At 54.2% G+C, this 24,450-nt stretch overlaps 6 protein-coding genes and 2 pseudogenes across 6 annotated transcripts; all 8 read right to left on the reverse strand.

The window, feature by feature from the left end:
* Positions 1-1,777: 1,777 nt before the first annotated feature.
* LOC132084365 (feather keratin Cos2-2-like) lies at positions 1,778-2,086 on the reverse strand. The gene has a single exon (XM_059489440.1). It carries the CDS (start codon positions 2,084-2,086, stop codon positions 1,778-1,780), a length of 309 nt encoding a protein of 102 aa, XP_059345423.1.
* A 2,038-nt stretch (positions 2,087-4,124) lies between these two features.
* On the reverse strand, positions 4,125-4,454 carry LOC132084355 (feather keratin Cos2-2-like). Its single transcript, XM_059489427.1, has one exon. The coding sequence runs from the start codon at positions 4,452-4,454 to the stop codon at positions 4,125-4,127; it is 330 nt and encodes a 109-aa protein (XP_059345410.1).
* Positions 4,455-6,885: 2,431 nt separating this feature from the next.
* Positions 6,886-7,194, reverse strand: LOC132084356 (feather keratin Cos2-2-like). The gene has a single exon (XM_059489428.1). It carries the CDS (start codon positions 7,192-7,194, stop codon positions 6,886-6,888), a length of 309 nt encoding a protein of 102 aa, XP_059345411.1.
* A 2,038-nt stretch (positions 7,195-9,232) lies between these two features.
* LOC132084073 (feather keratin Cos2-2-like) lies at positions 9,233-9,562 on the reverse strand. Its single transcript, XM_059489042.1, has one exon. The coding sequence runs from the start codon at positions 9,560-9,562 to the stop codon at positions 9,233-9,235; it is 330 nt and encodes a 109-aa protein (XP_059345025.1).
* A 2,430-nt stretch (positions 9,563-11,992) lies between these two features.
* LOC132084345 (feather keratin Cos2-2-like) lies at positions 11,993-12,758 on the reverse strand (annotated as a pseudogene).
* Positions 12,759-14,338: 1,580 nt separating this feature from the next.
* On the reverse strand, positions 14,339-15,118 carry LOC132084274 (feather keratin Cos2-2-like). The gene is made up of 2 exons (XM_059489342.1): positions 15,059-15,118; positions 14,339-14,689 (listed from the first exon to the last, which is right to left on the reverse strand). Exon 2 carries the CDS (start codon positions 14,666-14,668, stop codon positions 14,339-14,341), a length of 330 nt encoding a protein of 109 aa, XP_059345325.1. The 5' UTR covers positions 14,669-14,689; positions 15,059-15,118.
* Positions 15,119-17,088: 1,970 nt separating this feature from the next.
* LOC132084272 (feather keratin Cos2-2-like) lies at positions 17,089-19,766 on the reverse strand. The gene is made up of 2 exons (XM_059489341.1): positions 19,735-19,766; positions 17,089-17,383 (listed from the first exon to the last, which is right to left on the reverse strand). The coding sequence occupies exons 1-2, from the start codon at positions 19,764-19,766 to the stop codon at positions 17,089-17,091; spliced, it is 327 nt and encodes a 108-aa protein (XP_059345324.1).
* Positions 19,767-22,186: 2,420 nt separating this feature from the next.
* LOC132084329 (feather keratin Cos2-2-like) lies at positions 22,187-22,955 on the reverse strand (annotated as a pseudogene).
* Positions 22,956-24,450: the final 1,495 nt, after the last annotated feature.

The raw sequence follows: 24,450 nt of genomic DNA on the forward strand, positions 1-24,450 counted from the left end.
AGTGCTTGTATGTGTGTTTCCATGATTCCTGGGGGCAAGGATGTGTCAGTGTGGTCATAAAACATGAACTATGTGCAGAAGGGATAACAAGGAGGCAGGTGATGGCTGCCTGAGGCATTCTTTGGGTATTTTGTGTTCCTGCTGACTGGAAGTGCCTCATCCACTCCCAGCCCCCCAGTCTTTGGCTCATCACCCAATGGCTCTCCTTCATGCCTTGCCTTTGAGGTAAAACCTCTTTGCCTTCCTCCTGAGCCTTCACAGTGCATGAGACTCCTGTAGCAGGGCTACCTGAGCTTGTGTCCTCCTTGGTGTTGTCAGAATCTGCTCTGGCTGGGAGCTCCCCAGCATCTCCTCAGTGCCACCCTTTCCTCAGGCCTCTGCCCCATGTGCTCCCCCACAATCATGTGCGTGGCAGTGTGGCTGTGGCCCAGTGTGTGCCAGTGTCTGCACACGCCTGTGCTTGTGCCCTGCTGGGAACAGCCCCTGAGAGCCTCTGGCCTGCACGGGGATGGTTGTGCACAGGGCAGGGCCCTTGTGTGCAACCCCCCTGCCCGTGTGCCTGTGCCCGTGTGCTGGGCTCTGTGCTCTGGGCTCAACTCTGAGCACCCCTGGCCAGACTGGCAGTGTGTCAGTGCCCTGGCTGTGTGTGCACAGCTGGGCCTGAGCTGAGCTCTCAGCCCAGCCATTGCACGGCCTGGAGGGCCTTCCCTGCCCAGCAGGGCCAGCCACTGACACACACTCAGCCCCCAGTTCCTTCTCTGCAGGAACCTGCACAGGGCCACGGCACTCACATCTCTCAGGGACAATCCCAAACCCAGGCCATCCCTTCAGTGCCACCTCCAGGCACCCTTGGGGCCTTCAGCTGTTTCCCAGGTTCCTTGTTCCTGCCCCATGGAGAAGTTTTGATGTGGCAGAGTACTGTTTTCTCTGTGGGGATTGGAGAGTCCACTGACCACAGTGGCCTTTGCCCTATAGTCCAGGAGCTGTGGGAAAATGTTTCTGTCAAAGAGAAGGAGTCAGCTGGAGAAAAACATTTGACCATGTCTGGGATTTGGTGGCCAGGAAATGGGAGAGTTTCTCCTCTCCCAAATCCAGAAGAGGAAACAGTGGCATCCTCCAACATGGTGCCAGAATGTTTTTGGTTCTGTCCTCATGTGAAATTGATCCTGTGAAACCCCTCATCCCTGCTTGTCTGGTTTAGGGCTGAGCAGAAAGCCAAAGAGATGAGGTTGTAGAATATCCCCAGGCACTGTTGTTTCCCACTCCCACTCCTGTGACCATTTGACATCATCTTCTTCCGATGATCAGTATTTTGGTGAAGCCAGGGATGTGTTTTAGAGCTACAATAGAAAAGGCACATAGTAAAGGCCACCGCGGAGTGTCCACCCTCAGCTTCCTCCAGCTTTTGCCCTGAGTTGAGTGGAAGAGTTCCCACACAAGGAATGAGAAAGCAGAGGACCAGGTTTGGATGCAAAATGACTTTATTGAGTCTAAGGTAGAGAAGAAGGTAGCTGAAAGAGGACAAAAGGAGCAGCCAGTGGGGCCCAGTGGGGATGTCCATTTGCCGGGCCAGCAGAGGGACAGAAGGAGGTCAAAGAGGCCCCACTAGGCTGGCAAAGGGAGGTGCTGACAGGAAAGGCAGGGAAGGGAAGGAAGAGGGTGGAAGAAAAGAGCAGTAAATCAAGGGCACAAATCCATTGTTCCAAAGATCCATCTTCAGTGCAGCTCCACGTTCTGACGTTATGGAGGTTCTGGCCCAGACATGTTACCAGCAGCTTTAGCAGGGACGACAACAACTGTTGCCATAGCAGTTGGTGATGCAGGAGATGTCAAAGCCCCCAGAGCTGATGGGCACTCCGCCACAGCTGAGGATGTTGCCAACAGCAGCAGAGGTGGAGGATCCCACGGCGGTGTTCTGTGGGGAGGAGCTGAGGATGGGCCCAGGCAGGGTCACCAGCACAGCAGGCGGCTCAATGACAACGTGGGAGCTCTGGCACTGCCTGACACAGCACTCATTGCAGCTGCTGGCCAGTGGGCAGGGGCCACAGGGCTGGCAGCAAGGGTCACAGGGCTTGCAGCAGGACATGGCTCGGGCTCACAGGTGCACCTGGCACAGAGGGCATGGAGAAGCACAAAGTGAGGACATATGAGAAGCAGCACGGCACCCAAACACCCTGCAGCCAAGACACCTCCTGTCCCCCACTGCAGTGCCCAGCTCAAAGCCCAGGAGCCACCTGAGCCAAGTCCCAGCCTCTCTCTGTCTGCACAAGACCTTCTCTCCCCTGCCCTCTCCCAGCACAAGCAGCTCCCAGCCCTGCACTACGACAGCCCCTCTCAGCTGAGACCTCCAGCCAGTCAAGGACTGGTCTTGAAGCAGCAGCAGCAGGTGGAGAAGAGGCTTCCCACTCACCTGATTCCTGAGGAGGTGAGAGAAGTGGATGAGAGAGCAGAGACTTGGGCTGCCTTTTATAGCAGTCCTGCCCTGCCTCAGGCCCACAGGCACCTTAGTGGAAGTCATAATTTTCTGACCAGCTCATGTCAAATGTGCACCATCCCAGTTAATGGCAGGGGTTCTGTCCTGGTTTCCTGCACTGCAGCCTCTATTTCCTGACTTCTGCCCTGTGTTTTCCTCTCTGAAGACTCTTTCTAGGGCCAGAAATGAGTGATCCAAGAATTTCCGGGATATGGACACGTCAGAGTAGGCAGAATGCTTGGATCATGGTCTGGTGGCATTCCATGCAGGCGCATGACCCAAACCTGTGTCATTCCTGTGGGTTTGGCCAAAGCACAAAGGCCAAGCACTCAGGGCATCACTCTCATTCTTCCTCTATCCCTGCCCATCTCTACCGCTTCCCTTTGTGACATCCCATGAGTTTTCACATGCAGCCTGTTTTCCTGGCCCATTTTGGGAATGGATAGGGGACAGAAGGTGTTCTTTGTGGTCTTGCTTCCCCTCTATTACATCTCCCTTTGGTCAGCACTCCATGCCTGCTTCTGCAGCTCGTTCCTGCTCTTGCCCTGGGCTGGGCTGCGAGCTGTGCTGGATGGCCCTTGGCTGGATGGATGGTGCCTTGCAAGCTGCTCTGTCAATCCCCTTTCTCAGGCAGAATGACAAGATAAAACCAAACTGATAACAACTTGAAGCTTGAGTGTTGGAAGTTTGCCAAAGCTAAAGGGAAAGATTATGCATGCACGAGTACACTGGGAAAGAAAATGAAATTATGGCCTCCTTCCCTCAGGAAGTGATGGCTGGCAATTTGCCAGGAAGCAGGGCTTCCACCTGTGTCATGGTTGCTCATGATGGCACACTTTGTGACCAAGGCTGCAGAAATGGGCTCTGTGAGAAGAGTCCAGTGGCTCCAGCCAGCTGTGACTGAGTCAGCTCCAGCTGTGTGCAAAGGGGACTCAGCACTGCCCAGCACTGAGCACATTTGTCCCACTGCCGATGCCTCTGTGCAAGCAGATTTCATTCAAAATGGTTTGGGCTGGAAGGCAACTTCAAGACCATTTCTTACTCATCCTCCTTCCCTCAAAGAGGGTCACTGATGAAACCCACTTAACGAGCTTTCTCCAAGCTTTTCCCAATTTGGTCCTGCACACTTCCAGCGCTGAGGCATGCAAACCATTTTGGGCATGTTAAAAACATTGCCTCAGTGTCCTCACAGAGAGGGACATCTTTGTCAGCTCCAAGGGAAATGGAAAAATAAAATTACAAGGCAGGGATTGCAACGCTGTTCTTCCTCCACACTTTTGCAATTGAGCAAAGTTGAAGAGTTGTCACGGAAAGAAGGAGAAATCAGAGACCAAGGTCTGAATGCAATAGAAACTTTATTGAGTCAAAATTAGAAAATATGGAGTATCAGAGAGGGCGCTCGAGAACAGCAAGAAAGATGCAGTAGCATGTCTGACCTACTGCGTTGCCAAGGGAAGGAAGCCAGTAGGTGCCACTACCCTGGCATTGAGTGGTGGTGACAGGAAAGGAAGGGAAGAGATAAATGAGAGGAGGACAATAAGGAAACAATAGTCCAAAGCTCATAATACATTGTGTTAAATTCTGTCTTCATTCGATCATCACAGTCCGAGGTCTTTGAGGTTCATGCCAGAGGACGTTGGTGGCAGCATCTTTAGCAGGGACGACAGCATGTGCTGCCACCACAGCAGTTGGTGATGCAGGAGATGTCAAAGCCCCCAGAGCTGATGGGCACTCCCTCACAGCTGAGGATGCTGCCAACAGCAGCAGAGGCGGAGGATCCCACGGCGGTGTTCTGTGGGGAGGAGCTGAGGATGGGCCCAGGCAGGGTCACCAGCACAGCAGGCGGCTGAATGACAACGTGGGAGCTCTGGCACTGCCTGACACAGCACTCAGTGCAGCTGCTGGCCAGCGGGCAGGGGCCACAGGGCTGGCAGCAAGGCTCGCAGGGCCGGCACTGCTGGCACTTCTCAGAGCAGGACATGTCTGGAGCCTGGCGCTGCACCTGGCACAGAGGGCAGGGAGGAAGCAGAGCACACGCACACCTCAGACACAGCCCGCAAGGCAGCCCCAGCAGCACAAGGCCCCTGCTGCCTGCACAGCTCCAGCCTGGCCAGCCCCAACCTGGGCATCCTTTGCCTCAGCCCAGCACCCTCCTTCCCAGCTCAGCCAGGCCCAGCTCTGCTCCTGCCTAACCTGCAGGAAAATCAGCCCCTCAGCCCAGCCTCAGCCTCTGGCCAGAACACACGCTGTCCCCTCTGCCCACACCAGCACCAGTGCACAACAGACCCAGAAGAACAAGGAGCAGCAACAAGGGCCAGAAAGCTCAATGCTGTCTTGGAGAGGGTGGAGGAGAAAGGGGCTTGCAACTCACCTGGTTCCCAAGGAGCAGGAGGTGACAGAAGTGGATGAGAGAGCCCCCAGTGTGGCTGCCTTTTATCCTGGCCCCACAGTGCCTCAGGGCCCACAGTTTGTGCTGTGCATGTGACGATATTCCTGCATGATCCCAAATGAATGGAAAGATCTCTGGGAATGGTATGGCATGAGTTGGATTTTCCCTCTACCATGACTTTGCATTTCCTGGCTTACCTCATTCCCAATCCCTCACGGACAATTCTTTTAAGTGCTTGTATGTGTGTTTCCATGATTCCTGGGGGCAAGGATGTGTCAGTGTGGTCATAAAACATGAACTATGTGCAGAAGGGATCACAAGGAGGCAGGTGATGGCTGCCTGAGGCATTCTTGGGGATATTTTGTGTTCTTGCTGACTGCAAGTGCCTCATCTGCTCCCAGCCCTCCAGTCTTTGGCTCATCACCCAACGGCTCTCCTTCATGCCTTGCCTTTGAGGTGAAACCCTGTTTGCCTTCCTCCTCAGCCTTCACAGTGCATGAGACTCCTGTAGCAGGGCTACCTGAGCTTGTGTCCTGCCTGGTGTTGTCAGAATCTGCTCTGGCTGGGAGCTCCCCAGCATCTCCTCAGTGCCATCCCTTCCTCAGGCATCTGCCCCATGTGCTCCCCCACAATCATGTGCGTGGCAGTGTGGCTGTGGCCCAGTGTGTGCCAGTGTCTGCACATGCCTGTGCTTGTGCCCTGCTGGGAACAGCCCCTGAGAGCCTCTGGCCTGCACGGGGATGGTTGTGCACAGGGCAGGGCCCTTGTGTGCAACCCCCCTGCCCATGTGCCTGTGCCCGTGTGCTGGCCTCTGTGCTCTGGGCTCAACTCTGAGCACCCCTGGCCAGGCTGGCAGTGTGTCAGTGCCCTGGCTGTGTGTGCACAGCTGGGCCTGAGCTGAGCTCTCAGCCCAGCCATTGCACGGCCTGGAGGGCCTTCCCTGCCCAGCAGGGCCAGCCACTGACACACACTCAGCCCCCAGTTCCTTCTCTGCAGGAACCTGCACAGGGCCACGGCACTCACATCTCTCAGGGACAATCCCAAACCCAGGCCATCCCTTCAGTGCCACCTCCAGGCACCCTTGGGGCCTTCAGCTGTTTCCCAGGTTCCTTGTTCCTGCCCCATGGAGAAGTTTTGATGTGGCAGAGTACTGTTTTCTCTGTGGGGATTGGAGAGTCCACTGACCACAGTGGCCTTTGCCCTATAGTCCAGGAGCTGTGGGAAAATGTTTCTGTCAAAGAGAAGGAGTCAGCTGGAGAAAAACATTTGACCATGTCTGGGATTTGGTGGCCAGGAAATGGGAGAGTTTCTCCTCTCCCAAATCCAGAAGAGGAAACAGTGGCATCCTCCAACATGGTGCCAGAATGTTTTTGGTTCTGTCCTCATGTGAAATTGATCCTGTGAAACCCCTCATCCCTGCTTGTCTGGTTTAGGGCTGAGCAGAAAGCCAATGAGAGGGAGGAGTTTAAAGAGAGGAGGTTGTAGAATATCCCCAGGCACTGCTGTTTCCCACTCCCACTCCTGTGACCATTTGACATCATCTTCTTCCGATGATCAGTATTTTGGTGAAGCCAGGGATGTGTTTTAGAGCTACAATAGAAAAGGCCCATAGTAAAGGCCACCGCGGAGTGTCCACCCTCAGCTTCCTCCAGCTTTTGCCCTGAGTTGGGTGGAAGAGTTCCCACACAAGGAATGAGAAAGCAGAGGACCAGGTTTGGATGCAAAATGACTTTATTGAGCCTAAGGTAGAGAAGAAGGTACCTGAAAGAGGACAAAAGGAGCAGCCAGTGGGGCCCTGTGGGGACGTCCATTTGCCGGGCCAGCAGAGGGACAGAAGGAGATCAAAGAGGCCCCACTAGGCTGGCAAAGGGAGGTGCTGACAGGAAAGGCAGGGAAGGGAAGAGGGTGGAAGAAAAGAGCAGTAAATCAAGGGCACAAATCCATTGTTCCAAAGATACATCTTCAGTTCAGCTCCACGTACTGAGGTTGTGGAGGTTCTGGCCCAGAGATGTTGCCAGCAGCTTTAGCAGGGACGACAACAACTGTTGCCATAGCAGTTGGTGATGCAGGAGATGTCAAAGCCCCCAGAGCTGATGGGCACTCCGCCACAGCTGAGGATGTTGCCAACAGCAGCAGAGGTGGAGGATCCCACGGCGGTGTTCTGTGGGGAGGAGCTGAGGATGGGCCCAGGCAGGGTCACCAGCACAGCAGGCGGCTCAATGACAACGTGGGAGCTCTGGCACTGCCTGACACAGCACTCATTGCAGCTGCTGGCCAGTGGGCAGGGGCCACAGGGCTGGCAGCAAGGGTCACAGGGCTTGCAGCAGGACATGGCTCGGGCTCACAGGTGCACCTGGCACAGAGGGCATGGAGAAGCACAAAGTGAGGACATATGAGAAGCAGCACGGCACCCAAACACCCTGCAGCCAAGGCACCTCCTGGCCCACATTGCAGTGCCCAGCTCAAAGCCCAGGAGCCACCTGAGCCAAGTCCCAGCCTCTCTCTGTCTGCACAAGACCTTCTCTCCCCTGCCCTCTCCCAGCACAAGCAGCTCCCAGCCCTGCACTACGACAGCCCCTCTCAGCTGAGACCTCCAGCCTGTCAAGGACTGGTCTTGAAGCAGCAGCAGCAGGTGGAGAAGAGGCTTCCCACTCACCTGATTCCTGAGGAGGTGAGAGAAGTGGATGAGAGAGCAGAGACTTGGGCTGCCTTTTATAGCAGTCCTGCCCTGCCTCAGGCCCACAGGCACCTTAGTGGAAGTCATAATTTTCTGACCAGCTCATGTCAAATGTGCACCATCCCAGTTAATGGCAGGGGTTCTGTCCTGGTTTCCTGCACTGCAGCCTCTATTTCCTGACTTCTGCCCTGTGTTTTCCTCTCTGAAGACTCTTTCTAGGGCCAGAAATGAGTGATCCAAGAATTTCCGGGATATGGAGACGTCAGAGTAGGCAGAATGCTTGGATCATGGTCTGGTGGCATTCCATGCAGGCGCATGACCCAAACCTGTGTCATTCCTGTGGGTTTGGCCAAAGCACAAAGGCCAAGCACTCAGGGCATCACTCTCATTCTTCCTGTTTTCCTGCCCATCTCTACTGCTTCCCTTTGTGACATCCCATGAGTTTTCACATGCAGCCTGTTTTCCTGGCCCATTTTGGGAATGGATAGGGGACAGAAGGTGTTCTTTGTGGTCTTGCTTCCCCTCTATTACATCTCCCTTTGGTCAGCACTCCATGCCTGCTTCTGCAGCTCGTTCCTGCTCTTGCCCTGGGCTGGGCTGCGAGCTGTGCTGGATGGCCCTTGGCTGGATGGATGGTGCCTTGCAAGCTGCTCTGTCAATCCCCTTTCTCAGGCAGAATGACAAGATAAAACCAAACTGATAACAACTTGAAGCTTGAGTGTTGGAAGTTTGCCAAAGGTAAAGTGAAAGATTATGCATGCACGAGTACACTGGGAAAGAAAATGAAATTATGGCCTCCTTCCCTCAGGAAGTGATGGCTGGCAATTTCCCAGGAAGCAGGGCTTCCACCTGTGTCATGGTTGCTCATGATGGCACACTTTGTGACCAAGGCTGCAGAAATGGGCTCTGTGAGAAGAGTCCAGTGGCTCCAGACAGCTGTGACTGAGTCAGCTCCAGCTGTGTCCAAAGGGGACTCAGCACTGCCGAACACTGCGCACATTTGTCACACTGCTGATGCCTCTGAGAATGCAGATTTCATTCAAAATGGTTTGGGCTGGAAGGCAACTTCAAGACCATTTCTTACTCATCCTCCTTCCCTCAAAGAGGGTCACTGATGAAACCCACTTAACGAGCTTTCTCCAAGCTTTTCCCAATTTGGTCCTGCACACTTCCAGGGCTGAGGCATGCAAACCATTTTGGGCATGTTAAAAACATTGCCTCAGTGTCCTCACAGAGAGGGACATCTTTGTCAGCTCCAAGGGAAATGGAAAAATAAAATTACAAGGCAGGGATTGCAACGCTGTTCTTCCTCCACACTTTTGCAATTGAGCAAAGTTGAAGAGTTGTCACGGAAAGAAGGAGAAATCAGAGACCAAGGTCTGAATGCAATAGAAACTTTATTGAGTCAAAATTAGAAAATATGGAGTATCAGAGAGGGCGCTCGAGAACAGCAAGAAAGATGCAGTAGCATGTCTGACCTACTGCGTTGCCAAGGGAAGGAAGCCAGTAGGTGCCACTACCCTGGCATTGAGTGGTGGTGACAGGAAAGGAAGGGAAGAGATAAATGAGAGGAGGACAATAAGGAAACAATAGTCCAAAGCTCATAATACAATGTGTTAAATGCTGACTTCATTCGATCATCACAGTCCGAGGTCTTTGAGGTTCATGCCAGAGGACGTTGGTGGCAGCATCTTTAGCAGGGACGACAGCATGTGCTGCCACCACAGCAGTTGGTGATGCAGGAGATGTCAAAGCCCCCAGAGCTGATGGGCACTCCCTCACAGCTGAGGATGCTGCCAACAGCAGCAGAGGCGGAGGATCCCACGGCGGTGTTCTGTGGGGAGGAGCTGAGGATGGGCCCAGGCAGGGTCACCAGCACAGCAGGCGGCTGAATGACAACGTGGGAGCTCTGGCACTGCCTGACACAGCACTCAGTGCAGCTGCTGGCCAGCGGGCAGGGGCCACAGGGCTGGCAGCAAGGCTCGCAGGGCCGGCACTGCTGGCACTTCTCAGAGCAGGACATGTCTGGAGCCTGGCGCTGCACCTGGCACAGAGGGCAGGGAGGAAGCAGAGCACACGCACACCTCAGACACAGCCCGCAAGGCAGCCCCAGCAGCACAAGGCCCCTGCTGCCTGCACAGCTCCAGCCTGGCCAGCCCCAACCTGGGCATCCTTTGCCTCAGCCCAGCACCCTCCTTCCCAGCTCAGCCAGGCCCAGCTCTGCTCCTGCCTAACCTGCAGGAAAATCAGCCCCTCAGCCCAGCCTCAGCCTCTGGCCAGAACACACGCTGTCCCCTCTGCCCACACCAGCACCAGTGCACAACAGACCCAGAAGAACAAGGAGCAGCAACAAGGGCCAGAAAGCTCAATGCTGTCTTGGAGAGGGTGGAGGAGAAAGGGGCTTCCAACTCACCTGGTTCCCAAGGAGCAGGAGGTGACAGAAGTGGATGAGAGAGCCCCCAGTGTGGCTGCCTTTTATCCTGGCCCCACAGTGCCTCAGGGCCCACAGTTTGTGCTGTGCATGTGACGATATTCCTGCATGATCCCAAATGAATGGAAAGATCTCTGGGAATGGTATGGCATGAGTTGGATTTTCCCTCTACCATGACTTTGCATTTCCTGGCTTACCTCATTCCCAATCCCTCACCGACAATTCTTTTAAGTGCTTGTATGTGTGTTTCCATGATTCCTGGGGGCAAGGATGTGTCAGTGTGGTCATAAAACATGAACTATGTGCAGAAGGGATCACAAGGAGGCAGGTGATGGCTGCCTGAGGCATTCTTGGGGATATTTTGTGTTCTTGCTGACTGGAAGTGCCTCATCTGCTCATAGCCCTCCAGTCTTTGGCTCATCACCCAACGGCTCTCCTTCATGCCTTGCCTTTGAGGTAAAACCTCTTTGCCTTCCTCCTCAGCCTTCACAGTGCATGAGACTCCTGTAGCACGGCTACCTGAGCTTGTGTCCTGCTTGGTGTTGCCAGAATCTGCTCTGCCTGGGAGCTCCCCAGCATCTCCTCAGTGCCATCCCTTCCTCAGGCCTCTGCCCCATGTGCTCCCCCACAATCATGTGCGTGGCAGTGTGGCTGTGGCCCAGTGTGTGCCAGTGTCTGCACATGCCTGTGCTTGTGCCCTGCTGGGAACAGCCCCTGAGAGCCTCTGGCCTGCACGGGGATGGTTGTGCACAGGGCAGGGCCCTTGTGTGCAACCCCCCTGCCCGTGTGCCTGTGCCCGTGTGCTGGGCTCTGTGCTCTGGGCTCAACTCTGAGCACCCCTGGCCAGGCTGGCAGTGTGTCAGTGCCCTGGCTGTGTGTGCACAGCTGGGCCTGAGCTGAGCTCTCAGCCCAGCCATTGCACGGCCTGGAGGGCCTTCCCTGCCCAGCAGGGCCAGCCACTGACACACACTCAGCCCCCAGTTCCTTCTCTGCAGGAACCTGCACAGGGCCACGGCACTCACATCTCTCAGGGACAATCCCAAACCCAGGCCATCCCTTCAGTGCCACCTCCAGGCACCCTTGGGGCCTTCAGCTGTTTCCCAGGTTCCTTGTTCCTGCCCCATGGAGAAGTTTTGATGTGGCAGAGTACTGTTTTCTCTGTGGGGATTGGAGAGTCCACTGACCACAGTGGCCTTTGCCCTATAGTCCAGGAGCTGTGGGAAAATGTTTCTGTCAAAGAGAAGGAGTCAGCTGGAGAAAAACATTTGACCATGTCTGGGATTTGGTGGCCAGGAAATGGGAGAGTTTCTCCTCTCCCAAATCCAGAAGAGGAAACAGTGGCATCCTCCAACATGGTGCCAGAATGTTTTTGGTTCTGTCCTCATGTGAAATTGATCCTGTGAAACCCCTCATCCCTGCTTGTCTGGTTTAGGGCTGAGCAGAAAGCCAATGAGAGGGAGAAGTTTAAAGAGAGGAGGTTGTAGAATATCCCCAGGCACTGTTGTTTCCCACTCCCACTCCTGTGACCATTTGACATCATCTTCTTCCGATGATCAGTATTTTGGTGAAGCCAGGGATGTGTTTTAGAGCTACAATAGAAAAGGCCCATAGTAAAGGCCACCGCGGAGTGTCCACCCTCAGCTTCCTCCAGCTTTTGCCCTGAGTTGAGTGGAAGAGTTCCCACACAAGGAATGAGAAAGCAGAGGACCAGGTTTGGATGCAAAACAACTTTATTGAGTCTAAGGTAGAGAAGAAGGTACCTGAAAGAGGACAAAAGGAGCATCCAGTGGGGCCCAGTGGGGATGTCCATTTGCCGGGCCAGCAGAGGGACAGAAGGAGGTCAAAGAGGCCCCACTAGGCTGGCAAAGGGAGGTGCTGACAGGAAACGCAGGGAAGGGAAGAGGGTGGAAGAAAAGAGCAGTAAATCAAGGGCACAAATCCATTGTTCCAAAGATCCATCTTCAGTGCAGCTCCACGTTCTGACGTTATGGAGGTTCTGGCCCAGAGATGTTGCCAGCAGCTTTAGCAGGGACGACAACAACTGTTGCCATAGCAGTTGGTGATGCAGGAGATGTCAAAGCCCCCAGAGCTGATGGGCACTCCGCCACAGCTGAGGATGCTGCCAACAGCAGCAGAGGTGGAGGATCCCACGGCGGTGTTCTGTGGGGAGGAGCTGAGGATGGGCCCAGGCAGGGTCACCAGCACAGCAGGTGGCTCAATGACAACGTGGGAGCTCTGGCACTGCCTGACACAGCACTCATTGCAGCTGCTGGCCAGCGGGCAGGGGCCACAGGGCTGGCAGCAAGGGTCACAGGGCCTGCAGCAGGACATGGCTCGGGCTCACAGGTGCACCTGGCACAGAGGGCAGGGAGAAGCACAAAGTGAGGACATATGAGAAGCAGCACGGCACCCAAACACTCTGCAACCAAGGCACCTCCTGTCCCACACTGCAGTGCCCAGCTCAAAGACCAGGAGCCACCTGAGCCAAGTCCCAGCCTCTCTCTGTCTGCACAAGACCTTCTCTCCCCTGCCCTCTCCCAGCACAAGCAGCTCCCAGCCCTGCACTACGACAGCCCCTCTCAGCTGAGACCTCCAGCCAGTCAAGGACTGGTCTTGAAGCAGCAGCAGCAGCAGGTGGAGTAGAAGAGGCTTCCCACTCACCTGATTCCTGAGGAGGTGAGAGAAGTGGATGAGAGAGCAGAGACTTGGGCTGCCTTTTATAGCAGTCCTGCCCTGCCTCAGGCCCACAGGCACCTTAGTGGAAGCCATAATTTTCTGACCAGCTCATGTCAAATGTGCACCATCCCAGTTAATGGTAGGGGTTCTGTCCTGGTTTCCTGCACTGCAGCCTCTATTTCCTGACTTCTGCCCTGTGTTTTCCTCTCTGAAGACTCTTTCTAGGGCCAGAAATGAGAGATCCAAGAATTTCTGGGATATGGACACGTCAGAGTAGGCAGAATGCTTGGATCATGGTCTGGTGGCATTCCATGCAGGCGCATGACCCAAACCTGTGTCATTCCTGTGGGTTTCTTTGTGGCCAAGCACTCAGGGCATCACTCTCATTCTTCCTCTATCCCTGCCCATCTCTACCGCTTCCCTTTGTGACATCCCATGAGTTTTCACATGCAGCCTGTTTTCCTGGCCCATTTTGGGAATGGATAGGGGACAGAAGGTGTTCTTTGTGGTCTTGCTTCCCCTCTATTACATCTCCCTTTGGTCAGCACTCCATGCCTGCTTCTGCAGCTCGTATCTGCTCTTGCCCTGGGCTGGGCTGCGAGCTGTGCTGGGTGTCCCTTGGCTGGATGGATGGTGCCTTGCAAGCTGCTCTGTCAATCCCCTTTCTCAGGCAGAATGACAAGATAAAACCAAACTGATAACAACTTGAAGCTTGAATGTTGGAAGTTTGCCAAAGGTAAAGTGAAAGATTATGCATGCACGAGTACACTGGGAAAGAAAATGAAATTATGGCCTCCTTCCCTCAGGAAGTGATGGCTGGCAATTTGCCAGGAAGCAGGGCTTCCACCTGTGTCATGGTTGCTCATGATGGCACACTTTGTGACCAAGGCTGCAGAAATGGGCTCTGTGAGAAGAGTCCAGTGGCTCCAGCCAGCTGTGACTGAGTCAGCTCCAGCTGTGTGCAAAGGGGATTCAGCACTGCCCAGCACTGACCACATTTGTCTCACTGCTGATGCCTCTGAGAATGCAGATTTCATTCAAAATGGTTTGGGCTGGAAGGCAACTTCATGACCATTTCTTTCCCATCCTCCTTCCCTCAACAGTTGGTCACTGATGAAACCCACTTAACGAGCTTTCTCCAAGCTTTTTCCAATTTGGTCCTGCACACTTCCAGCGCTGAGGCATGCAAACCATTTTGGGCATGTTAAAAACATTGCCTCAGTGTCCTCACAGAGAGGGACATCTTTGTCAGCTCCAAGGGAAATGGAAAAATAAAATTACAAGGCAGGGATTGCAACGCTGTTCTTCCTCTACACTTTTGCAATTGAGCAAAGTTGAAGAGTTGTCACGGAAAGAAGGAGAAATCAGAGACCAAGGTCTGAATGCAATAGAAACTTTATTGAGTCAAAATTAGAAAATATGGAGTATCAGAGAGGGCGCTCGAGAACAGCAAGAAAGATGCAGCAGCATGTCTGACCTACTGCGTTGCCAAGGGAAGGAAGCCAGTAGGTGCCACTAACCTGGCATTGAGTGGGGGTGACAGGAAAGGAAGGGAAGAGAAAAGTGAAAGGAGGACAATAAGGAAACAATAGTCCAAAGCTCATAATACATTGTGTTAAATTCTGTCTTCATTCGATCATCACAGTCCAAGGTCTTTGAGGTTCTTGCCAGAGGACATTGGTGGCAGCATCTTTAGCAGGGACGACAGCATCTGCTGCCACCATAGCAGTTGGTGATGCAGGAGATGTCAAAGCCCCCAGAGCTGATGGGCACTCCCTCACAGCTGAGGATGCTGCCAACAGCAGCAGAGGTGGAGGATCCCACGGCGGTGTTCTGGGGGAAGGAGCTGAGGATGGGCCCAGGCAGGGTCACCAGCACAGCAGGCGGCTGAATGACAACGTGGGAGCTCTGGCACTGCCTGACACAGCACTCATTGCAGCTGCTGGCCAGCGGGCAGGGGCCACAGGGCTGGCAGCAAGGCTCGCAGGGCCGGCACTGCTGGCACTTCTCAGAGCAGGACATGTCTGGAGCCTGGCGCTGCACCTGGCACAGAGGGCAGGGAGGAAGCAGAGCACACGCACACCTCAGACACAGCCCGCAAGGCAGCCCCAGCAGCACAAGGCCCCTGCTGCCTGCACAGCTCCAGCCTGGCCAGCCCCAACCTGGGCATCCTTTGCCTCAGCCCAGCACCCTCCTTCCCAGCTCAGCCAGGCCCAGCTCTGCTCCTGCCTAACCTGCAGGAAAATCAGCCCCTCAGCCCAGCCTCAGCCTCTGGCCAGAACACACGATGTCCCCTCTGCCCACACCAGCACCAGTGCACAACAGACCCAGAAGAACAAGGAGCAGCAACAAGGGCAAGAAAGCTCAATGCTGTCTTGGAGAGGGTGGAGGAGGAGGGGGCTTCCAACTCACCTGATTCCCAAGGAGCAGGAGGTGACAGAAGTGGATGAGAGAGCCCCCAGTGTGGCTGCCTTTTATCCTGGCCCCACAGTGCCTCAGGGCCCACAGTTTGTGCTGTGGATGTGACGATAATCCCAAACGAATGGAAAGATCTCTGGGAATGGTATGCCATGAGTTGGATTTTCCCTCTACCATGACTTTGTATTTCCTGGCTTACCTCATTCCCAATCCCTCACCGACAATTCTTTTGAGTGCTTGTATTTGGGTTTCCATGATTCCTGGGGGCAAGGATGTGTCAGTGTGGTCATAAAACATGAACTATGTGCAGACGGGATCACAAGGAGGCAGGTGATGGCTGCCTGAGGCATTCTTGGAGTTATTTTCTGATCTTGCTGACTGGAAGTGCCTCATCTGCTCATAGCCCTCCAGTCTTTGGCTCATCACCCAACGGCTCTCCTTCATGCCTTGCCTTTGAGGTAAAACCTCTTTGCCTTCCTCCTCAGCCTTCACAGTGCATGAGACTCCTGTAGCAGGGCTACCTGAGCTTGTGTCCTGCTTGGTGTTGTCAGAATCTGCTCTGGCTGGGAGCTCCCCAGCATCTCCTCAGTGCCATCCCTTCCTCAGGCCTCTGCCCCATGTGCTCCCCCACAATCATGTGCGTGGCAGTGTGGCTGTGGCCCAGTGTGTGCCAGTGTCTGCACACGCCTGTGCTTGTGCCCTGCTGGGAACAGCCCCTGAGAGCCTCTGGCCTGCACGGGGATGGTTGTGCACAGGGCAGGGCCCTTGTGTGCAACCCCCTTGCCCATGTGCCTGTGCCCGTGTGCTGGGCTCTGTGCTCTGGGCTCAACTCTGAGCACCCCTGGCCAGGCTGGCAGTGTGTCAGTGCCCTGGCTCTGTGTGCACAGCTGGGCCTGAGCTGAGCTCTCAGCCCAGCCATTGCACGGCCTGGAGGGCCTTCCCTGCCCAGCAGGGCCAGCCACTGACACACACTCAGCCCCCAGTTCCTTCTCTGCAGGAACCTGCACAGGGCCACGGCACTCACATCTCTCAGGGACAATCCCAAACCCAGGCCATCCCTTCAGTGCCACCTCCAGGCACCCTTGGGGCCTTCAGCTGTTTCCCAGGTTCCTTGTTCCTGCCCCATGGAGAAGTTTTGATGTGGCAGAGTACTGTTTTCTCTGTGGGGATTGGAGAGTCCACTGACCACAGTGGCCTTTGCCCTATAGTCCAGGAGCTGTGGGAAAATGTTTCTGTCAAAGAGAAGGAGTCAGCTGGAGAAAAACATTTGACCATGTCTGGGATTTGGTGGCCAGGAAATGGGAGAGTTTCTCCTCTCCCAAATCCAGAAGAGGAAACAGTGGCATCCTCCAACATGGTGCCAGAATGTTTTTGGTTCTGTCCTCATGTGAAATTGATCCTGTGAAACCCCTCATCCCTGCTTGTCTGGTTTAGGGCTGAGCAGAAAGCCAATGAGAGGGAGGAGTTTAAAGAGAGGAGGTTGTAGAATATCCCCAGGCACTGTTGTTTCCCACTCCCACTCCTGTGACCATTTGACATCATCTTCTTCCGATGATCAGTATTTTGGTGAAGCCAGGGATGTGTTTTAGAGCTACAATAGAAAAGGCCCATAGTAAAGGCCACCGCGGAGTGTCCACCCTCAGCTTCCTCCAGCTTTTGCCCTGAGTTGAGTGGAAGAGTTCCCACACAAGGAATGAGAAAGCAGAGGACCAGGTTTGGATGCAAAACAACTTTATTGAGTCTAAGGTAGAGAAGAAGGTAGCTGAAAGAGGACAAAAGGAGCATCCAGTGGGGCCCAGTGGGGATGTCCATTTGCCGGGCCAGCAGAGGGACAGAAGGAGGTCAAAGAGGCCCCACTAGGCTGGCAAAGGGAGGTGCTGACAGGAAACGCAGGGAAGGGAAGAGGGTGGAAGAAAAGAGCAGTAAATCAAGGGCACAAATCCATTGTTCCAAAGATCCATCTTCAGTGCAGCTCCACGTTCTGACGTTATGGAGGTTCTGGCCCAGAGATGTTGCCAGCAGCTTTAGCAGGGACGACAACAACTGTTGCCATAGCAGTTGGTGATGCAGGAGATGTCAAAGCCCCCAGAGCTGATGGGCACTCCGCCACAGCTGAGGATGTTGCCAACAGCAGCAGAGGTGGAGGATCCCACGGCGGTGTTCTGTGGGGAGGAGCTGAGGATGGGCCCAGGCAGGGTCACCAGCACAGCAGGTGGCTCAATGACAACGTGGGAGCTCTGGCACTGCCTGACACAGCACTCATTGCAGCTGCTGGCCAGCGGGCAGGGGCCACAGGGCTGGCAGCAAGGGTCACAGGGCCTGCAGCAGGACATGGCTCGGGCTCACAGGTGCACCTGGCACAGAGGGCAGGGAGAAGCACAAAGTGAGGACATATGAGAAGCAGCATGGCACCCAAACACACTGCAACCAAGGCACCTCCTATCCCCCACTGCAGTGCCCAGCTCAAAGACCAGGAGCTACCTGAGCCAAGTCCCAGCCTCTCTCTGTCTGCACAAGACCTTCTCTCCCTTGCCCTCTCCCAGCACAAGCAGCTCCCAGCCCTGCACTACGACAGCCCCTCTCAGCTGAGACCTCCAGCCAGTCAAGAACTGGTCTTGAAGCAGCAGCAGCAGCAGGTGGAGTAGAAGAGGCTTCCCACTCACCTGATTCCTGAGGAGGAGGTGAGAGAAGTGGATGAGAGAGCAGAGACTTGGGCTGCCTTTTATAGCAGTCCTGCCCTGCCTCAGGCCCACAGGCACCTTAGGGGAAGCCATAATTTTCTGACCAGCTCATGTCAAATGTGCACCATCCCAGTTAATGGTAGGGGTTCTGTCCTGGTTTCCTGCACTGCAGCCTCTATTTCCTGACTTCTGCCCTTTGTTTTCCTCTCTGAAGACTCTTTCTAGGGCCAGGAATGAGTGATCCAAGAATTTCCGGGATATGGACACGTCAGAGTAGGCAGAATGTTTGGATCATAGTCTGGTGGTATTCCATGCAGGCGCATGATCCAAACCTGTGTCATTCCTGTGGGTTTCTTTGTGGCCAAGCACTCAGGGCATCACTCTCATTCTTCCTCTATCCCTGCCCATCTCTACCGCTTCCCTTTGTGACATCCCATGAGTTTTCACATGCAGCCTGTTTTCCTGGCCCATTTTGGGAATGGATAGGGGACAGAAGGTGTTCTTTGTGGTCTTGCTTCCCCTCTATTACATCTCCCTTTTGTCAGCACTCCATGCCTGCTTCTGCAGCTCGTTCCTGCTCTTGCCCTGGGCTGGGCTGCGAGCTGTGCTGGATGGCCGTTGGCTGGATGGATGGTGCCTTGCAAGCTGCTCTGTCAATCCCCTTTCTCAGGCAGAATGACAAGATAAAACCAAACTGATAACAACTTGAAGCTTGAGTGTTGGAAGTTTGCCAAAGGTAAAGTGAAAGATTATGCATGCACGAGTACACTGGGAAAGAAAATGAAATTATGGCCTCCTTCCCTCAGGAAGTGATGGCTGGCAATTTGCCAGGAAGCAGGGCTTCCACCTGTGTCATGGTTGCTCATGATGGCACACTTTGTGACCAAGGCTGCAGAAATGGGCTCTGTGAGAAGAGTCCAGTGGCTCCAGCCAGCTGTGACTGAGTCAGCTCCAGCTGTGTCCAAAGGGGACTCAGCACTGCCAAACACTGCGCACATTTGTCACACTGCTGATGCCTCTGAGAATGCAGATTTCATTCAAAATGGTTTGGGCTGGAAGGCAACTTCAAGACCATTTCTTACTCATCCTTCTTCCCTCAAAGAGGGTCACTGATGAAACCCACTTAACGAGCTTTCTCCAAGCTTTTCCCAATTTGGTCCTGCACACTTCCAGCGCTGAGGCATGCAAACCATTTTGGGCATGTTAAAAACATTGCCTCAGTGTCCTCACAGAGAGGGACATCTTTGTCAGCTCCAAGGGAAATGGAAAAATAAAATTACAAGGCAGGGATTGCAACGCTGTTCTTCCTCTACACTTTTGCAATTGAGCAAAGTTGAAGAGTTGTCACGGAAAGAAGGAGAAATCAGAGACCAAGGTCTGAATGCAATAGAAACTTTATTGAGTCAAAATTAGAAAATATGGAGTATCAGAGAGGGCGCTCGAGAACAGCAAGAAAGATGCAGTAGCATGTCTGACCTACTGCGTTGCCAAGGGAAGGAAGCCAGTAGGTGCCACTACCCTGGCATTGAGTGGTGGTGACAGGAAAGGAAGGGAAGAGATAAATGAGAGGAGGACAATAAGGAAACAATAGTCCAAAGCTCATAATACAATGTGTTAAATGCTGACTTCATTCGATCATCACAGTCCGAGGTCTTTGAGGTTCATGCCAGAGGACGTTGGTGGCAGCATCTTTAGCAGGGACGACAGCATCTGCTGCCACCACAGCAGTTGGTGATGCAGGAGATGTCAAAGCCCCCAGAGCTGATGGGCACTCCGCCACAGCTGAGGATGTTGCCAACAGCAGCAGAGGCGGAGGATCCCACGGCGGTGTTCTGTGGGGAGGAGCTGAGGATGGGCCCAGGCAGGGTCACCAGCACAGCAGGCGGCTGAATGACAACGTGGGAGCTCTGGCACTGCCTGACACAGCACTCAGTGCAGCTGCTGGCCAGCGGGCAGGGGCCACAGGGCTGGCAGCAAGGCTCGCAGGGCCGGCACTGCTGGCACTTCTCAGAGCAGGACATGTCTGGAGCCTGGCGCTGCACCTGGCACAGAGGGCAGGGAGGAAGCAGAGCACACGCACACCTCAGACACAGCCCGCAAGGCAGCCCCAGCAGCACAAGGCCCCTGCTGCCTGCACAGCTCCAGCCTAGCCAGCCCCAACCTGGGCATCCTTTGCCTCAGCCCAGCACCCTCCTTCCCAGCTCAGCCAGGCCCAGCTCTGCTCCTGCCTAACCTGCAGGAAAATCAGCCCCTCAGCCCAGCCTCAGCCTCTGGCCAGAACACACGCTGTCCCCTCTGCCCACACCAGCACCAGTGCACAACAGACCCAGAAGAACAAGGAGCAGCAACAAGGGCAAGAAAGCTCAATGCTGTCTTGGAGAGGGTGGAGGAGAAGGGGGCTTCCAACTCACCTGATTCCCAAGGAGCAGGAGGTGACAGAAGTGGATGAGAGAGCCCCCAGTGTGGCTGCCTTTTATCCTGGCCCCACAGTGCCTCAGGGCCCACAGTTTGTGCTGTGGATGTGACGATAATCCCAAACGAATGGAAAGATCTCTGGGAATGGTATGCCATGAGTTGGATTTTCCCTCTACCATGACTTTGTATTTCCTGGCTTACCTCATTCCCAATCCCTCACCGACAATTCTTTTGAGTGCTTGTATTTGGGTTTCCATGATTCCTGGGGGCAAGGATGTGTCAGTGTGGTCATAAAACATGAACTATGTGCAGACGGGATCACAAGGAGGCAGGTGATGGCTGCCTGAGGCATTCTTGGAGTTATTTTCTGATCTTGCTGACTGGAAGTGCCTCATCTGCTCATAGCCCTCCAGTCTTTGGCTCATCACCCAACGGCTCTCCTTCATGCCTTGCCTTTGAGGTAAAACCTCTTTGCCTTCATCCTCAGCCTTCACAGTGCATGAGACTCCTGTAGCAGGGCTACCTGAGCTTGTGTCCTGCTTGGTGTTGCCAGAATCTGCTCTGGCTGGGAGCTCCCCAGCATCTCCTCAGTGCCATCCCTTCCTCAGGCCTCTGCCCCATGTGCTCCCCCACAATCATGTGCGTGGCAGTGTGGCTGTGGCCCAGTGTGTGCCAGTGTCTGCACATGCCTGTGCTTGTGCCCTGCTGGGAACAGCCCCTGAGAGCCTCTGGCCTGCACGGGGATGGTTGTGCACAGGGCAGGGCCCTTGTGTGCAACCCCCCTGCCCGTGTGCCTGTGCCCGTGTGCTGGGCTCTGTGCTCTGGGCTCATCTCTGAGCACCCCTGGCCAGGCTGGCAGTGTGTCAGTGCCCTGGCTCTGTGTGCACAGCTGGGCCTGAGCTGAGCTCTCAGCCCAGCCATTGCACGGCCTGGAGGGCCTTCCCTGCCCAGCAGGGCCAGCCACTGACACACACTCAGCCCCCAGTTCCTTCTCTGCAGGAACCTGCACAGGGCCACGGCACTCACATCTCTCAGGGACAATCCCAAACCCAGGCCATCCCTTCAGTGCCACCTCCAGGCACCCTTGGGGCCTTCAGCTGTTTCCCAGGTTCCTTGTTCCTGCCCCATGGAGAAGTTTTGATGTGGCAGAGTACTGTTTTCTCTGTGGGGATTGGAGAGTCCACTGACCACAGTGGCCTTTGCCCTATAGTCCAGGAGCTGTGGGAAAATGTTTCTGTCAAAGAGAAGGAGTCAGCTGGAGAAAAACATTTGACCATGTCTGGGATTTGGTGGCCAGGAAATGGGAGAGTTTCTCCTCTCCCAAATCCAGAAGAGGAAACAGTGGCATCCTCCAACATGGTGCCAGAATGTTTTTGGTTCTGTCCTCATGTGAAATTGATCCTGTGAAACCCCTCATCCCTACTTGTCTGGTTTAGGGCTGAGCAGAAAGCCAATGAGAGGGAGGAGTTTAAAGAGAGGAGGTTGTAGAATATCCCCAGGCACTGTTGTTTCCCACTCCCACTCCTGTGACCATTTGACATCATCTTCTTCCGATGATCAGTATTTTGGTGAAGCCAGGGATGTGTTTTAGAGCTACAATAGAAAAGGCACATAGTAAAGGCCACCGCGGAGTGTCCACCCTCAGCTTCCTCCAGCTTTTGCCCTGAGTTGGGTGGAAGAGTTCCCACACAAGGAATGAGAAAGCAGAGGACCAGGTTTGGATGCAAAATGACTTTATTGAGCCTAAGGTAGAGAAGAAGGTACCTGGAAGAGGACAAAAGGAGCAGCCAGTGGGGCCCAGTGGGGACGTCCATTTGCCGGGCCAGCAGAGGGACAGAAGGAGGTCAAAGAGGCCCCACTAGGCTGGCAAAGGGAGGTGCTGACAGGAAAGGCAGGGAAGGGAAGAGGGTGGAAGAAAAGAGCAGTAAATCAAGGGCACAAATCCATTGTTCCAAAGATACATCTTCAGTTCAGCTCCACGTACTGAGGTTGTGGAGGTTCTGGCCCAGAGATGTTGCCAGCAGCTTTAGCAGGGACGACAACAACTGTTGCCATAGCAGTTGGTGATGCAGGAGATGTCAAAGCCCCCAGAGCTGATGGGCACTCCGCCACAGCTGAGGATGTTGCCAACAGCAGCAGAGGTGGAGGATCCCACGGCGGTGTTCTGTGGGAAGGAGCTGAGGATGGGCCCAGGCAGGGTCACCAGCACAGCAGGCGGCTCAATGACAACGTGGGAGCTCTGGCACTGCCTGACACAGCACTCATTGCAGCTGCTGGCCAGCGGGCAGGGGCCACAGGGCTGGCAGCAAGGGTCACAGGGCCTGCAGCAGGACATGGCTCGGGCTCACAGGTGCACCTGGCACAGAGGGCAGGGAGAAGCACAAAGTGAGGACATATGAGAAGCAGCACGGCACCCAAACACTCTGAAACCAAGGCACCTCCTGTCCCACACTGCAGTGCCCAGCTCAAAGACCAGGAGCCACCTGAGCCAAGTCCCAGCCTCTCTCTGTCTGCACAAGACCTTCTCTCCCCTGCCCTCTCCCAGCACAAGCAGCTCCCAGCCCTGCACTACGACAGCCCCTCTCAGCTGAGACCTCCAGCCAGTCAAGAACTGGTCTTGAAGCAGCAGCAGCAGCAGGTGGAGTAGAAGAGGCTTCCCACTCACCTGATTCCTGAGGAGGAGGTGAGAGAAGTGGATGAGAGAGCAGAGACTTGGGCTGCCTTTTATAGCAGTCCTGCCCTGCCTCAGGCCCACAGGCACCTTAGGGGAAGCCATAATTTTCTGACCAGCTCATGTCAAATGTGCACCATCCCAGTTAATGGTAGGGGTTCTGTCCTGGTTTCCTGCACTGCAGCCTCTATTTCCTGACTTCTGCCCTGTGTTTTCCTCTCTGAAGACTCTTTCTAGGGCCAGAAATGAGAGATCCAAGAATTTCTGGGATATGGACACGTCAGAGTAGGCAGAATGCTTGGATCATGGTCTGGTGGCATTCCATGCAGGCGCATGACCCAAACCTGTGTCATTCCTGTGGGTTTCTTTGTGGCCAAGCACTCAGGGCATCACTCTCATTCTTCCTCTATCCCTGCCCATCTCTACCGCTTCCCTTTGTGACATCCCATGAGTTTTCACATGCAGCCTGTTTTCCTGGCCCATTTTGGGAATGGATAGGGGACAGAAGGTGTTCTTTGTGGTCTTGCTTCCCCTCTATTACATCTCCCTTTGGTCAGCACTTCATGCCTGCTTCTGCAGCTCGTATCTGCTCTTGCCCTGGGCTGGGCTGCGAGCTGTGCTGGATGGCCGTTGGCTGGATGGATGGTGCCTTGCAAGCTGCTCTGTCAATCCCCTTTCTCAGGCAGAATGACAAGATAAAACCAAACTGATAACAACTTGAAGCTTGAATGTTGGAAGTTTGCCAAAGGTAAAGTGAAAGATTATGCATGCACGAGTACACTGGGAAAGAAAATGAAATTATGGCCTCCTTCCCTCAGGAAGTGATGGCTGGCAATTTGCCAGGAAGCAGGGCTTCCACCTGTGTCATGGTTGCTCATGATGGCACACTTTGTGACCAAGGCTGCAGAAATGGGCTCTGTGAGAAGAGTCCAGTGGCTCCAGCCAGCTGTGACTGAGTCAGCTCCAGCTGTGTGCAAAGGGGATTCAGCACTGCCCAGCACTGACCACATTTGTCACACTGCTGATGCCTCTGTGCAAGCAGATTTCATTCAAAATGGTTTGGGCTGGAAGGCAACTTCAAGACCATTTCTTACTCATCCTTCTTCCCTCAAAGAGGGTCACTGATGAAACCCACTTAACGAGCTTTCTCCAAGCTTTTCCCAATTTGGTCCTGCACACTTCCAGCGCTGAGGCATGCAAACCATTTTGGGCATGTTAAAAACATTGCCTCAGTGTCCTCACAGAGAGGGACATCTTTGTCAGCTCCAAGGGAAATGGAAAAATAAAATTACAAGGCAGGGATTGCAACGCTGTTCTTCCTCTACACTTTTGCAATTGAGCAAAGTTGAAGAGTTGTCACGGAAAGAAGGAGAAATCAGAGACCAAGGTCTGAATGCAATAGAAACTTTATTGAGTCAAAATTAGAAAATATGGAGGATCAGAGAGGGCGCTCGAGAACAGCAAGAAAGATGCAGCAGCATGTCTGACCTACTGCGTTGCCAAGGGAAGGAAGCCAGTAGGTGCCACTAACCTGGCATTGAGTGGGGGTGACAGGAAAGGAAGGGAAGAGAAAAGTGAAAGGAGGACAATAAGGAAACAATAGTCCAAAGCTCATAATA

The sequence above is a fragment of the Ammospiza nelsoni genome, chromosome 26 (assembly GCF_027579445.1).
Source record: "Ammospiza nelsoni isolate bAmmNel1 chromosome 26, bAmmNel1.pri, whole genome shotgun sequence".
Lineage (NCBI taxonomy): Eukaryota > Metazoa > Chordata > Aves > Passeriformes > Passerellidae > Ammospiza > Ammospiza nelsoni.